The sequence below is a fragment of the Grammomys surdaster genome, unplaced genomic scaffold (assembly GCF_004785775.1).
Source record: "Grammomys surdaster isolate TR1022 unplaced genomic scaffold, NIH_TR_1.0 170, whole genome shotgun sequence".
NCBI lineage: Eukaryota > Metazoa > Chordata > Mammalia > Rodentia > Muridae > Grammomys > Grammomys surdaster.
The window spans coordinates 17,131,453-17,147,877 of NW_021604618.1; the positions used below are offsets into that span (position 1 = coordinate 17,131,453).

Here is a 16,425-nt window from a genome sequence, read left to right on the forward strand (position 1 = left end):
TGGGAAGGGAAGGGAAGGGAAGGGAAGGGAAGGGAAGGGAAGGGAAGGGAAAAGGGAAGGGAAGGGAAGGGAAAAGGGAAGGGAAGGGAGGAAGGAAGGACAATATGAACCAGTGATAAGGTGAGGAGGCAGTAACAACTGAAAATATCATTCAACGTCTATTTTCCAACAGCTCCCCCATTGTGTGTTTCCTCACACATGTCTGACAATATCTTCTGAAAAGGCTGAATATTGAACAGCCTTAATAATGCCACACCTGGGAGGAAAGTGACACTGGCCAGCTAGAATGCCAGCACTTCTTGTTTAGAGTCCAGAGTCAACACTAGAAACACATTCACTGTTCCAATGGACCAGGCTTAATGTCCAATATCTTGGAGATTGACAGGGCTTGAGACAAGCTCCATAGTCCTGAGGAGCCAGGAGCAATCTACACAGGGATATGTGCCTATTTAATTAGCACTATATCTGGGTTCTCCCTATAAGTCTTGAAGCCTTATTACATGTTTCTCCCATTTCAAACATTTTGGATTTACCTTAAAGCCACTTACATTTCTAGACCATTTCCCCAGGGTCTGAAGTGAAAGGACTCACAGAATAGTTTTTAACTATAAGCAAGTTTCCTAACAGAGATATTCTGAAAAATTGTCTGCTCAGCATTTGTACAAAATATTCTGCAGCTGAACTCACTTTTAGTACAGATACTAACTACACTGAAAATGTAAGGACATCTTCTTTAATAAAGTTTTACTATAATGTCCAGGCCTCTTAAGTTTCTGGACAAAAACAAAACCAAAAAATCTAAAATGTCTCACTGGATTTACATCACATAAATAAAATACTACTGCGGTCCTCCTTAGTTAGATACATCACGAAATTTAAAAAAAAATGATAGTTTTTGATTAATCTACCCTTTCAACAATCCTTTATGGGCCTGTGTACGCCAAGCCTTTCCTAGGCACTTAAGGCTACAAAAATGGAAGAGCAAGCACTACACATGGAGCTGAAGGTCCTGTAGTCCAGCAGCAAGGTCAGCCATATAAATGATCACAGTAACAAGCTCGGGGACACAGATAAATAGACAAGTTGCCATGAGAGACAAGAATTAAGGAAAATTACAGAATATTTCACAAAGGATGAAGTTCTTCAGGAACTTAAACTTCCAGGAAAATAAAGAAATATCAAATAAACAAAACTACTACGACGACAACAAAAACCCAACAGGTTATAAATACAGGAATTTTTTAAATCTAAATTTAAGGGGCTACTGATTATAGTTTGTCAGAATGGTTTATATGGGAACGACAGGACCAGACGAGTGGGACTGCAGGTACTTATGCTCAGTCTTCTTAACAGTAGGTAGCATAAGCTTGCATGCAGTTACCCGACAGACAGCAATGTGATGGATGAGCTGGGTGGGCACAGGTAAATGACACACTAGGAGAGTGCTGAATAATACACATGGACAAGCAGCCACGACAAAAACAGGCTGCATAGATCTAATGGTAGTGGCCGAGGTAAAAGGGAGAGCTAAAAAAAAGTTCAAGTTTGATAGTGTGGGACTCGGGTTTGACTTTAGTGATGTTTTCCCAAAAAATGAAATATAAAAATATGAAATGCTTTTACAGAAATTTTGTATGTTTTCACTGTACTTACAGGATATTAAATTCAGGAAATCATGAATATCTAAATTATGAAGATCTCAGATGGCAAACTCAGGGCTGTTGAGCCAATGGTTATTATTTCAATTACATATGTAAGAAAGAAAGGAAGACGAAGGAAGAAGGGAAAAGAAGAGGGCAGTGGGGAGAGTGACCATAAAAGCATGGAATAAGTCAAAAAAGAATCACTCAGCATGGCTCCCAACATGCCCACATCTGGAATCTACTAGATCCTGGAAACCTGCTCCTCGTTGTGCCCTGACCACAGTTCATCCTTCTGCCAGCAAGAACCTGATTTAAATGGAAGACCCATCATTTCCTTATGCCTTGAAAATATTAACAGAATTCAATAATCATTTCTTTACCTTGTACTTAGAAATGGCTGGTCTAGGCCACTCAGTCAAATGAAATCAAGTTCTAGTAGAAATAGTAACTTGGCTTGAGGATGCTATGTCAGACCAATGAAACAAAACGATATTTTTGTCTCTTTAAGTTATGTAAAATGATTACAAATTTTCCTAGAAGAATTGAACCAATGAAAATAGGAATGAACTTCTAACAGCAAGGAGTTCTGACTGAATGAATAGTTGGCAGATAAGAGAAACAAGAAACAACAACAAAACTAGAAACACTGCAATTGATTAACTAATTAAGTCTCATATTTTGTTGTTAAACCTACCTTTACACTATTTTCAATAGATTAAATCTTTTTGAGTGTGATTAAACAGAAAAGACAGCCACAACTGAACATCTCTCATCACCAAATGAAGCTTCCAGTGCTGGGAATGGGTAACATCTAATTGAGTGGTTGGCCAAGAGTTCCATGGACTGGGCTATTGCAAAAACTATTGGTTACTCTCCAAAGCCAACAGTAAAGCCCTACTGTTAAAGATATGATTCATTTAACATGACAAAGTTAAGTTGGTGCCAAGCTAGATCCTTCATCCCTATGGACTAGTAGTGTACATGGTACTGGAAAGCACTCTGCAAGCTAGGAGAAAGTTAAATACCAACCCCAAACCAAACTCTTCCATCTACATGACGACAAGCTATGCTAGTGCAACAGTGGCACAAAGCTTGTGGGAGTAACCAACCAACACCTGACTGGATGGATATAAGACCCACTCCATGAGATGGACCCCATTCCGATACTGTTCAACAGGCCAAGAACCTGAAACCATATAGGCTAAGGATCTAGGCAAAGCAAAGACTACTGTTCTGCTGAAGGAATGTAGCCATACACTGACTATTACTGACATCCTAATATACCACAGATCAGTCTCTTGCTCAACTATCATTAGAACTCCCTCCTCCGGGTTGAAGAGATGGCTCAGCAGTTGAGAACACTGGCTACTCTTTCAGAATACTGGTGTTCAACTCACAGCACCCAAATGGCAGCTCATGGCTCTCTATGACTCCAGTTTTAGGGGATATGAGACCCTTACACAGACATGTGTACAGGCAAAACACCAATGCATATAGAATAAAAATAAATAAATCATTAAAACATTTTAAACTAGATGGGAACTAACTAGGGACCCACAGATAGATGCCACGCAGAGTGAGAGATCCTGGAACACTCAGTTATCTTAAATGGGGTATCTCCATCAAATCCCTCCTTCTCAGGGCTCAGGGAGCCCTGTTGAAGAAGAGAGGAAGGATCAGGACCATAAAGAGAGCACAGAGTATATCAAAGAAACAAACAAGGCCTTCTAAACAGCAGGACGGATACACATATGAACTCAGAATTGTGGCAGCATTCACAGCCTGTGCAAGGATGGGATCCCAGGGCCAAGAGAAGAATCAGACCCATGTTCATCCTCATCCCTAATCCAAAAGCCATCTTCAATTGATTATTACTTACCAATGAAAAAGTAGTTCTCTCCAACTCAATGGAGATATAAGCCATTCGTAAAGGCAGACCCCATGCTCAGTAGTAGATGGCCAACACAAAACAAACTCAGTGGCAAATTGCATCATATGTGGTTCTTTGTCAAGGCATTTATTTATTTATTTATTTATTTATTTATTTATTTACTTACTTACTGACTGACTTTTGTCTTTTCCTTATAGGTTCTTTTTGTATATACTAGGGCTTTCAGGTTTTGTGTTTTTATAGGATTCCTGTGTGTGCTAATGTGTGTCTCCCTCTGTTTTTGTGTGTTTCTTATGTTTTTTCTTCTTTCTTTGCTTTTTTTCTACTGTTTGTTTGGTTTGGTTTTTGTCTTATTTTATTACTATTCTCTACATACCTGTTTGTTTTATAGGGAGAGACAGAATGTGTGTGGAATAAAATGTGAAGGGAGGTAGGGAAGAGCTCAGCAGAGTTAGGGGAATGGAAACCCTAATCAGAATATATTGTGCTAAAATTTTTTTCAATAAAAAGTAATAAATAAAAATGAAAGTGATTGTTTCAGTTATCCTTCTTTCAACAGTAAATATTCTATTTTAAGGAAAATAAGCAATTAATTAGCATATTTAAGTTATACATGTACATTGAGTAATTTAAGGTTAGTACCGAGTTAACTTGAGATGCCTCTGAGAAAACAGATAAAGAGAAGTGTCAATGGTTCAGAGAGCCAAAACTGAGAGTTGAAGCTACTGAAGCATGCTGAATACATTCTATTAGAAAGAGGTTCACACAGGTTACTGGATCTTGAAATTCTATTAAAATGAAGCAAAGGTACAATCTCTCATAAAAAAAAAAAAAGGATGGAGCTCTGAGCGCTAGACTTGATGAGTCAGAAAGCAGAAAAGCAGATGACAGAATGATAACTGCTGAATCAGCAGAAAAAGGGTGATCTATTGTTTCATGGAAGACAACGGGGCTAAGGAGCCAAGTGAGGCCTCCCTAGCTCCATTACTCCCTACACTCCAGGATTACAAGTTCCAAACATGAGTCTGGAAAAGCTAAACATATCCCCAGTCAGCTTTTCTTGTTCTTATTCTTATTCAACATGAGAAAGAGACACAAAGGAGACAGTAGTAGTTGAGAGAGCAACAGATAATATTTAAAATCTCTTCCTTATGTTTTAAGACCATGTAGGGAATGGGGCTACTACAAAAAAAGAAAGTCATCTTTAGGAAAAGAGAAAAATTAATGAATAAAGTTCTTAGCTATTGGAGACACATGACTTTAAAAAGTTCAACACAAAAATAAAAAAGATTCCAGAAGCACTCTCAAAAACATACAACAAAAAGACACAAAGGAGCTGGGGGACATCGCTCAGTGGGTATGGTGCTTTGTGGGGAGAACACAGATACAAGCACTGACTGAGTTCAGATGTCCAGCATGGAAGTAAAAAGCCAGATACAGCAGCTTGCCTGTATTCCCAGTGCTATTATTAAGGGAGATTATTGGAGCTTGCTAGTCAGGTATTCTGTATTCTGTCCAATCAGTGAGCTTCAGGCAAAGTCAAAGATTCAGTGTCAAAAAATAAGGTAGAGAAGCCATTGAGGAAGACATCTGATATCAACTTGTGGCCCCTACCACTCCCACAAACAGAGCATACACATCACAGAGAGATATTATTAGGAGTTCAACTCATTTTTGTTCCACCAAAGGACATATTATGTTTACAAATGATACAGAAACAAAAGTTATTTGGGAAAATAGAAGTTAGATAAAGATTCACTCTACAAGGTGTAATTTCTGAACAAGCAGTGGGGGAAAAGGCATGATGAAATTTAAAAAGGAGAAAATTGAGTACCCAATCACAAAAGAACACACATGGTATTCATTCATTGATAATTGGATATTAACCCAGAAGCTCACAATACCCAAGATACAACTAACAGACTACATGAAGCTCATGAACAAGGAAGATCAAGTATGGGTACTTCAGTCCTTCTTAGAAGGAGTAACAAAATACTCAAGGGAGCAAATATGGAGTCAAAGTGTGGGACCATTCCACCTGGGTATCCATCCCATGTGCAGTCACCAAAGGGAGACGCTGATGTGGATGTCAGGAAGTGCATGCTGACAGGAGCCTGCTTTATCTGTCTCCTTAGAGGTCTACCAGAGTCTGACATACTCAGAGGTGGCTGTTCACAGCTAACCATTGAACTGACCAAGGGGTTCCCAATGGAGAAAATAGAAAGAAGAATGAAAGAGCTGAAGGGTTTTGCGGCCCCATGAGGAGAGCAACAATACCAACCAACCAGAGCTTCCAGGGTCTAACCCACCAGCCTGGGAGCACACAGGGAGGGACCCATGGCTCCAGCTGTATATGTAGGGGAGGATGGCCTTGTTGGGCATAGGTGGGAGAGGAGATCCTTGGTCCCATGAAGGCTAGATGCCAAGTGTGGGGGAATTTGAGGGTGGGTGGGTCGGTGGGGGCACTTCCTCACAGAACCAGGAGGAGGGGGAATGGGATAGGGGGTTCCTGGGCAGGGAGTGAGGGGAAATGGGGTAAGGGGATAACATCTGAAATAAAATATCCAATAAAAAAAAGAGAAAATTATCACATATAATGAAAGAGGACTCTCAGATCCATCCTTACACTGGAAGTCCAATGGCTCTGCAATTTTTCTCTGACATATCTGACACTAAGTATTTCCCTTTCAAAAAAAAATAAGGCAAAAGGCAAAAGGCTATTAAATTTCTAGATCCTAGTCATACATTTCTCCAGGCATGTGGAAGAGCTTACATTCTGCCAATCACCAGTGGCTCTGTTCTGTTAGGGCCAGACCATTCCTGATCCAGTCACTAGAGCCAGAGGACTGCTCTATTGTAAATGGTATTCACTTAGACTGTAAGATTGTCGTCAACCAGGGAAAAGCTTTCAAAGAGATGTTTTATCACAAAATAATTATGGAAGAGTCACAGAAAACACATTTAATGTTCAGTAAAATATGTGGAGCAAAATATAGACATTTCAAAGTGTAAGAATTTGAAAAGATTCACCATTAGAAAGTTTCTTAAAGAAAGGTTCCATTGAAATGAGGAGAGTGGGAAGAAAGCACATATGTAGAAAGAAAACAGCACCAACTCAATAGAGAAAGAGAAAAATATACTGATCCTTAACTATGACTCTATAGAAAACGGTACTAACTTGTATCCTTTAATAACTATTATTTTATTTACACTTTAAACAAAAACTTACATATGATTTGTGAATCATTTTAGAAAAGATAAGCTACACCATATTAAACTAGAAAAGAGTTAAAGTTACATTTTAAAACTAGAAGACAAAAGACAAGTCATAAAACCAAATATGTTACAAACAGCTTCAGATATGTATTTCAGATTCACAGTTACCTAGCAACTGAAGAGATAGACTGGATCACTACATTCCTGTTGGTTTTCTTGACTTCAACAAAACAGGAAACTTATAACTCTAAAAGTTTATAATTCTAAGACTTTGTTACATAGACAAATAAGTTATATGCAAAATAAAGTACACCCTAGACAAAATATCTATAAAAACAAAAGGCAGATATAAAACTTAAAAAGTATAGCTTGTTAGGAGAAACACTGAAAACAAAGTCCAGAGGCTTCCACTACTTCATTAATACTCAAAAGATTAAAATATGGTTCTTATTCTTAGAGCAAGTTGAAACAAACTTGGAAATTATAGCCTCTCTAAGTTAGTTTTTTTCAATAATTACTCAGTTATTCATTAGAATATATGAGACCTCTACTGGAATTTTTACACCATAGTTTTATAAATGGATTTAACTCTAAAAGCCTATCTATACAATTTCTTTCATAAAAGTAATATATTTCTGATATTGATGTCTTTAAAATATCCTATAGTAAAATTAATATTTTTACACAGGAAAAGAAGGAACTATTTAGTCCCAGACAACTTGATAACATCTCTTTCAACTATAGTTATAATTATCATGTATGAAATTCCAAAGCAGAACTTGTCAAGATTTAACATTAGCATTAATTTATGTCATAATTGACGGTTACTATGAAGATAATGGCAAAGCATCCATTTCTCCAAAGACAGCATGGAGAGAAAGGGGATTTCTCTTAATTACTACTAATCTGTTCACTTTTAATTAAACTGATTAGTAATTTATTATCATTCCCTTTCCTGGATGACTGTTATTATCACAGGATTTTTCCAAAGTTACCATATTTGTGATTTTTAAGCAACTCAATTATTTTTAGTGCAAGTTCTATCATTTTGTGATACTGATCTATATTGAAATGTTAATATTCAGTTTCAGTGTATTTTGAAAAATAAATGTGAAAATACAAGTTCTGTATTCAGTTTCTACATCTCGAAGTGAACAATGTTAACTGCAGCTTTCTGTAGAATCACTGGGATCAAGTCTTCTCCTTCCCCCTGGCTTAGTAATCTCAGTAGTTACAAGGAACATGCAGCTTCCAAAGACGGCCTCTGAAAGTATCCACTTCATATGCTATCTAACTAAACAGCACATTACAAAACAATAGTTCCCTGGGCTTCTTTTTAAGATAAAAATGTTCTGACATGCAAAATAGAAACTGTTTTAATTCAGCAACTTTAAGCATACTTAGTATCTAGTATTTTACTTAATCTAAGTTATTATTCGGTATAAAATTCTGACTAGCATCAATTATTTGAGATTATGAAATGTTCATTATAAAACTTGGGAAAGGGCTGAATTCTCTAAAGAGTGAGGAGATGCAATAGTACAAGAAAGAATGAAACTTTCCCTTCTGTAAAAATACTAAGATCTGCAGCACACACAGACTTAAGATCATCATCAATATGTATTACATGAACTATGTATAGCTGTTGAATAAACACTTATATTTAGAGAATATCAAACTATCCTCAAGCAGTTGATTATTAATGAGGAGGCAAGAATGATTTTTCAGAATCATTTCTGTTAACATTTCCTGAGTGCAGTATCTATGAGAGAGATGAGCCCACATTTCTCTCTGAGATTTTATGTGCTGAAATTACTCATGAATGAATGATGGACAACAAAAGAATATATACAGTGGAATATTTGAGTCATAAGAATGGTCTCCAGTCTGCCTAACCTTAACCATATGACCCTCACATGACCCTCACATGACCATCACATGACCCTCACATGACCATCACTGACTATCACATGAATACACACATGAATACATTCCCTCCTGCTATCAGGCATTATCAACTTGGCATTACGTCATTCCTTCTCACAGTACTCTTCAGTATCAACCAGGCTGTCAGTCTGGTCCTTGTCTTACTCTTACACAAGAAAGTGTAATGTAGTAAGGAAACAGGATGCATCAATTTGTTTAGTAGTAATTCAAAACAAAATATGCTGATGAAAAAACTATCAAATGCTAGTTTTTCCACTATCCTGAAAATGAAGAAATATTACTTGATAAGGGGGCTAAGCAGTTAAGAACACTGGTACCTAGCATTCACATGGTGGTTTAAACCATATATAACACTAATTTATGGGAATCTAATTCCCTTTTTTTGTAGGTACCAGATATGCACATGGTGTAAATACATACATGCAGGCAAAACACATACATATAAAATAAAATAAAAATGAAGAAAAGCATGTGACAGGCCTAGACATAAATCTATACCCAATGTCTTATTTTTCTGTAGTCTAATATAAAGACATTAAGAAATTTTTTGTTACTTCTACCCAAAAGATAAAATATTCTCTCAAAAAATAGCTGTGCTATGAAAATTTGCAAGTTATTTAATATTAAATAACTCAATAAGTGAAAACTACAAAGTTCAAAAAGGATAACTCTGCATACCTTAACGAGTTTCAATAGTTCATAGAGATCTTCAACCTCATCACCTTCACATTTCGTATACATTCTTCCTGTCTCCAGGCTCCTTCCTCTGATGGTTCTGCGGTACAGGGGTAGAGCCATTGCTTCAGCATACAAGTCAATGGCATGGTGACCCACTGTCTGATACATGTAGCTATCCAGTTCATCTGACTCCACTGTAACAGATAAAGGAAAAATAGTTACTAAGACAGAGTAAAACAAACAGACCTTAAGAAGTAGCTTTTACTACTTAAAGAATAGTCAACAATAAGCTTAAGAATTTAACCATATCCTCCTGCTTTCATATGGGAAATAACATATAAGAATTGCGCATTTGTCCATGGATAAATTTACTTCAGTTCTAATAATTTGTTTCTAATTATCAACAATATATTTATATTTTTAAAATTATATACAACATTTAAAAATAACTGTAGTGTATCCCATACATTTTTAGTTTATTCAATTAGAAACTGTATTACATATCATTCAGGTTATTCAAAATCATCTAGACTTTTAATAAAAAAATTTCTTAAATTATTATCTTCTTAGTGATACATATTTGGTAGAAAAAATTAGATATAATTGGTATGTTTTATAATCAATACATCAACAAAGCATATACATGTAACTTCAATATTTGTTAGAACAGATACAAATATGTTTGGAAACAGGATAACTGAATCTAATAGGAGATACAATCATCAGTTACCTCAAGGTTCCACACATATTATTATAGGTAGAGCACTCATTATAGAATTATTTGTTAAAAAAAAAAAAAAAGAAGAAGAAGAAGAACTATATTACAGTCATATAATAAAATGTCATGCATTTTACAAAGTGTGCTCTCCAGAATACAAATTCTATAAGATATTAATATTTAAAAGAGGGGGTAAAAGATCATGTGTCAAGTAAGTTTTAAAAGTATGTACATGAATAATTTTAAGTAGATGACTCTGTTGAAATTTTTCAGACTTATATGCTTTCAGTTCCTCCAATAAGAGGACAGATATGAATTACCTCTCCAAATGATCTTTACACCACTTACGTTTCATACAGAAAAGATATAGGACAAATTATAAGGAGACTACTATTTAGTGCCATTGAGTCTGTTGACAATATGTTAAGTTACAAAATAATACACTACAAAATGTATGTTTTCAAATGTGGAAACATTCAATCAAAGGGAATAAATAACAGTGTAAATATCATTCAACAATCAGTGACATCATCATACGCCACCTCATTTGGGCTCATCATATTTCTGACCCCCACAGCTGCCTGGCTTCCTACCAAACAAAACTCTCGTCATTATTGTAAGCTGACTCCTCATGCCAATATAAAACAGAGATTTAGTCAAACCACCCTAAAAACTTTTCACTCTTCCTTTCTACCAAGTTAGTTAGAGTGAGTATTTAATGTATTTTCACTAAAAGATATTGGTCAAATAAATTTATTCAAAGAAACTTGAGCTTCATAGCAAGAAACATCCTGAAATTAATACAACTACGAAATAGTATAATGGCTTTAAAACCTGATATATTTTCATTAGGGCTCCATGGAGTCCTTACCACAATATAACTTCATTAGAGGAAGCTACACAGCAGCAACTGGTGTAAGAGCAAACAAAACCAAAAGGCTCCATTGTTGCCTAAAGCACTTCAATTAACATACCACAAAGCTCCTACTATAGACTTAAAGGGATGGTTCTGTACAGTTTATGACAACTGCACATTATCTCACTGATGGGAATAAATTCTTTCCCAGAGTACCTACTGAAAACCCATATTGTGAAAATCATGATATGTTGTGAATACATTATACCCAGCTTTGCTTGTCAATGGAGCCATGCATTCCTCAGTGAGGTTCCTTTCAGTGCATTTAAAGGGAGAAAAATCATTCAGTAACTCATTCAACAGTTCCAACATCCTGCTGACTTTAAATCACTATTAACCAGCCCTGTCCATCTACTGATCCACACAATCTATTATCTTCTACACCAATTACACAGTGTCAGATGATAGCCCAAATTTTTAATTCATAATATTCTATTGCATTTATTATTGAATTTTTAACACTAATAATATTCTAATAAATGCCCTCATTCTATTAATAAGTATAATTTAAAAGATGTATTTGCTTTTTATTTCACTGTTCTGCCAGCAAAATGAACACATCGGAGATTATATAATAATGATATTATCATAATAAACTGTTGTGGTAATTATTTAAAACTGGCCTCTGGTTCATCTAACTATCTAAACTGCAATGGCTCTGCCTAGCCCAGCTGCCATGTTTCTCGGCCTGAGGCCACGTGCACGCTGCAGCTAGAACCAGCCCGCCAGAAACACCAGCCATGTCACCCACTAGATGCCAACGTGAGAGATGGCTCTGCAAATCTTCCACTCTGTCTCTGCAAGGCAGGGCATTGCCTAGACCATTCCACCATCTATGCAGGCCCAGTAAGAGAATGAGACTCTAATTCTTATAGATTAATCAAAGGCTTTATATGTTTGATAATGATTAATAACAAGATGCCCATACAAAGTTGTATCCCAATTAGCTAGCTTAATTATAAGTTTGTAAGTTGTTCCCCACGAGTGCTCTCCATACCTGTGTGGTTCTCCATCCTCCTACATCTCTGCCCTCTCTAGCTCCTCCTCTTCCTTTTTTCTCTTCCAATCCCAACTCCTCCTCTTCCTCTCCTTACTCCTCCCACCTTAGCTCCTCCTACAATAAACTAATACTGAAATTGAAAGCTGGACTCAAAAGAGGAAAATGACTTTATATATGCATTACACATCCTGAGAACATAAGTTTTTGTTTGTTTGTTTGTTTGTTTTGTTTCATTTTCAGTACTGAGAATTCTCAAGTCAGATGACAACTCACTTGCCCAACTTGATGTAAGGGATGGACGGCACAATCTGTAACTGATTGTGCTCCTTTACAGTAAAAGCAGCAGTGGTCCTACAAATTTCAAGTTAGGACTAGAGTCTTTCTCAGAAAACGCTGACTTCTAAACCCTAGCTCATCATCATCAAAGCCCAGTGTAAAATCCTAAAGTATAAATTCACCCCCATGTTTTTGTAAGCCCATTGCCTTTCTTCCTATAAAATACTCCCAAGTTCCATCTTTCCACATCATTTTCAGAATTGTTCAACTATCCAACAGAAGTACACTGGCTAACTCAAATGAGTTCAATACTCACTGGTCTATCAGTAAACTGTGAGTGAACACCTACCACAGGTGCAGAGCTTAAAGAGCTGAGAAGCACCCACAGTAAAGTCTAAGGTACTACATCTCTTCTCAAGAGGCTCATAATCTATGGGTGAGTACAAGCCTTGAATGCTTCACTACATCTAAGAGAGCTAAGGACATATTTTTAATAGGAACATTCATATATTGTAAACAAAGAACCAACAAAGCAGACTGTTTCTTACCAACCTGAAATAATGAAGTTGAGTTGCAACTATTCAGAGAATAATAAAAAAAAAATCATACATTTACCTTGGTTTTCATCTGGTCTTAGATTTGCTAATGCAACAATTTGATGTCCCTCAGCAATGCACTGCATCATGTTGTAACAGCTGTCCTTCCCACCACTATAAAACAAGTGAGTGGAGAAAAGGGTATGAATGCCAGGCCTCTGATCACCATTAAACACAGAATCACCAGACATCAAAATCAAACACAATCTTACTCTGCTTTTCAGAATCCATAAGGGAATATTTCACAATTACAGTGCAGTAAGACACACATTTGTAAATGGGGAGAACACTGAGCAAATGAATCTCAATGTCTAAAGTTGCTACTTCTAGGAATTTATGAAATTATATGCATTTACAATACAGAAGTTCTAAATAAAGTATATATGTTAACCGTGGTTTAATATAAAAGTGGTGTGCACATAATTAATTATCCAGAATGATATCTAAACACTTATTTCATATATTCCTTAGATGAAAGTCTTTAAATAAAAGAAAATCTAGGAGCTACAGAGATGTCTCAGTAGTTAAGATTATTGACTGGTCTTCTGAGGACCAGTCTTCAATCCTAAATACTCACATGGCACCTTACACCCAATTCCAGGGGATCCAATTCCTTCTTATGGATTCCATAAGCAAGGAAGTGGTGTGCAGATATACATGCATAATATAAAGTAAAACATTTTTGAAAGTGTTCTAACTACATGAAACCTATTAGCTACCAATACTCATCAAAGGATGATATTCAGATATAAAAAAATCTGAGTCCAAACTATATAATAGACTGTGATATACTTGATTCTAAATTCTATACAATAAAAATCCAAATGCTGACATACATCAATCATCAAGCCTTAGTATACTCAGTATTTCAGCCATTGCTGCCTAGACAACTACACTGCAGGATTCCTTACAAGGAAGAGAATGGAAAGGGCAAAGACATATATTATAAAGCCCAGGACTCTTCTTTTCAGATGCACCTAAGTAGGTCTTCAAAACTTTCTTTATTGGATCCTATTACTATGTTCTCCCCAAAACACACAAACAAACAAACAAACAATGTTTTATAATATATTAAAGATTCTAGGGTGAACATCCATAGTCACCTCTTAACTCTATGGTTTAAAATATTCCAACTCTTTAAATATGCTTTAAAAGTATTTCCCAAGCTATGTTCTATAGAACACGGAGTACTCAAAGAACAAAAAGCATTCAAGAGCAAAGAATCTTTTTTTATTAATTATCATTATGATAATTATTTACTTTACACCCTATGCCAGATTCCCCTCCCTCCTCTCCTCTGAGTTCCTCTCTCTGATGCCCTACCCACCCACCACCCCACTCCTTCTTTTCAGAAATGGGGAGGCCTCCTATGGATATCAACCAGCCTTGGTATATCAAGATTCAATAAGATTAGGTGCACCTTCTTATTTAAGACTAGACAAGGCAGCCCAGTTAGGGCAGAGAGCTCCAAAAGCAGACGATGTAATCACAATATATTTGGGTTTGTATGCTTCAATATAAACTTATAGTAGCCTGCTTAAATAATCTTCAAACTTTTATTCAACAGTGCAATTTTTTGAGGTACTTTAGCCTTTCACTTAATGATATATAAAAATGTGTTTCATTTTGTCCTGGAAATACACTTACATCCTATCAACTATACACACAAATTCAAATACATGTATATGTATACACAATGCACACAGATTTATCACACTGAAGCTTAAATATATTGCCATGTTATACACAGTACACCTAAGTATGTATATTTGTTCTGTGCACTCTTATTTCCTAATATACAGTTCTTAAAAACTGTAACACAGCATCTCTTTATCCCTATCCACTGAGTACTCTGAGGAACAATCTCCACTGATCCTTTCTCCTCTCCAGTTTCACATGTTTTACGCCACTGCTGAGTTTTGGTAAACTAAATTTCATCAGTACCTTCCTGGCTTACTTTTAATTTTTCTCTCTCTTCACCAAATAATCATGATAGTTAAAGCTTCATCATTCTCTTTATTCATAACATTTATTGAATTATGGTGGCTTTTCATTTCCTTAAAATGGCACAGAATCAACAGATGGCATTTCTGTGGCATTTTCTTGTCACTACAGAGAAACTGAAATGTGGCTTACCTGGAGTCTAATAAAATACTGTCAACTAGCGTCAGGTTACCTAGGGCATTAACAAAAAATATTTATGTATGCTTCACTGGGCGGGGGTGGGGGGTGGGGGAGACTGTAGCAATGTGGTGTAACTCACACTTTTCTGAAGTCTAAATCTCAAGAAACAATATGTGTAAGGGATTTAAATTAATAGTGCTATGTCCCTTATCACTTTCAGGCATGAAAACAGTTCAGGGATAGCTCTGCGTATCAGCTACAGTATGTGGAGTTCTAAGTAAGTTACTATAGATTTCAAACTACTTTTGGAATAAGGTCTACGTTGCCCAAGGTCAGTATGGCAAATTCTTTGTATCCAAAGCAACTTCAATCTAAATCATATAGCAAACACCTAGCGTATTTTCAGCTCAACCAGGAGGGAATACATCTGTCAGTAGCTTGAGTTCCAATGGAGGTGTTTAACACCCATGAGCAAAGCAATCTCAAATCATCTAGGGATCCTATGGCCATCCCTGAAAACTAGGGAGTGAGGCTGCACTCCTCATTCCTAGGCCGGATCAAGTCAGCGATAGACTAGGAATGATCTGTAAGATTGAAGGGAACTATAGAGGACGAAAACTGCAAACAAGTAAATGAAGTTAACAGCAGATGTCAGGGTTCAGGACGAATAAAAGTCCAACAGGCGTCGTGACCATGCGCCCAAGGCGGAGGAAGACCCATGTGTTAGCGCAGTTTAGCTTTGCCAAGACGACAGTGAGAAAGCGCACGCCAGGACAGTGGCCCCGAGCAGCAGATCGCCCCGCCTCTTCCGGTGGCCGGGGCGCCGACCCGCCGCCGCGGCGCCCCAAGAAGTGGCTCCGTCGTTCCTACAGTAGCCGCGTCAGGATATAGCCTTGCCCAGGAGTAAAGAGGTGGCCCCACTCCTCATTACCTGATCAGGGCCGCGACCCTCATTCTGTGTTCAGTGCGGGTGCGTGCGGTAACCACAGAAGCCAGGCCCCGGACCATGTGGTAGCAGGACCTCCTCGCGCGGTCCTCGACCAGGTGTCTGCTGCGCTGCCTGCCTGCTAGCATGCCTACTGCCCTTTCAGCACTTTGTTGAACACCCGGGTGTGGAGGATAGGTAGTCTTAGCACCTATTTCCTGTTACATGGATACGCAACTCAGGATTAAAGAAAAGAAAAAAGTTTAGGCATAGCCTAACCACCTAAGTAAGGGCAGTGAAGCTGCCAGGGGAAGGGCATGGTCCTTGTTAAGCCGCTTGAGGGTGCTGGGATTGTCTGGGTAGTAAATTCAAGTTCATAAGTTACAGAATTTGAAACACTGCCCTGGAAAGGGGATTAGCCTCTCTCCTTTCCTAGTCAACTCCAAGAAAATACACACACACACACCAAAGAAAATTATTAACACGCAAACATTT

At 37.2% G+C, this 16,425-nt stretch overlaps 1 protein-coding gene across 2 annotated transcripts in view; it reads right to left on the reverse strand.

Annotated features, from left to right (window-relative positions):
• The window catches only part of Dph6 (diphthamine biosynthesis 6), a 111,216-nt gene extending 95,181 nt beyond the window's left edge, over positions 1–16,035 (reverse strand). For both annotated transcript variants that reach the window (XM_028766965.1, XM_028766966.1), the window contains exons 1-3: positions 15,937–16,035; positions 12,901–12,995; positions 9,376–9,569 (exon numbers count right to left, since the gene is read on the reverse strand). In XM_028766965.1, the coding sequence (XP_028622798.1) occupies positions 9,376–9,569; positions 12,901–12,995; positions 15,937–16,013 (366 nt within the window). In that variant the 5' untranslated portion in view covers positions 16,014–16,035. The remainder of the gene's footprint in view (positions 1–9,375; positions 9,570–12,900; positions 12,996–15,936) is intronic.
• Positions 16,036–16,425: the final 390 nt, after the last annotated feature.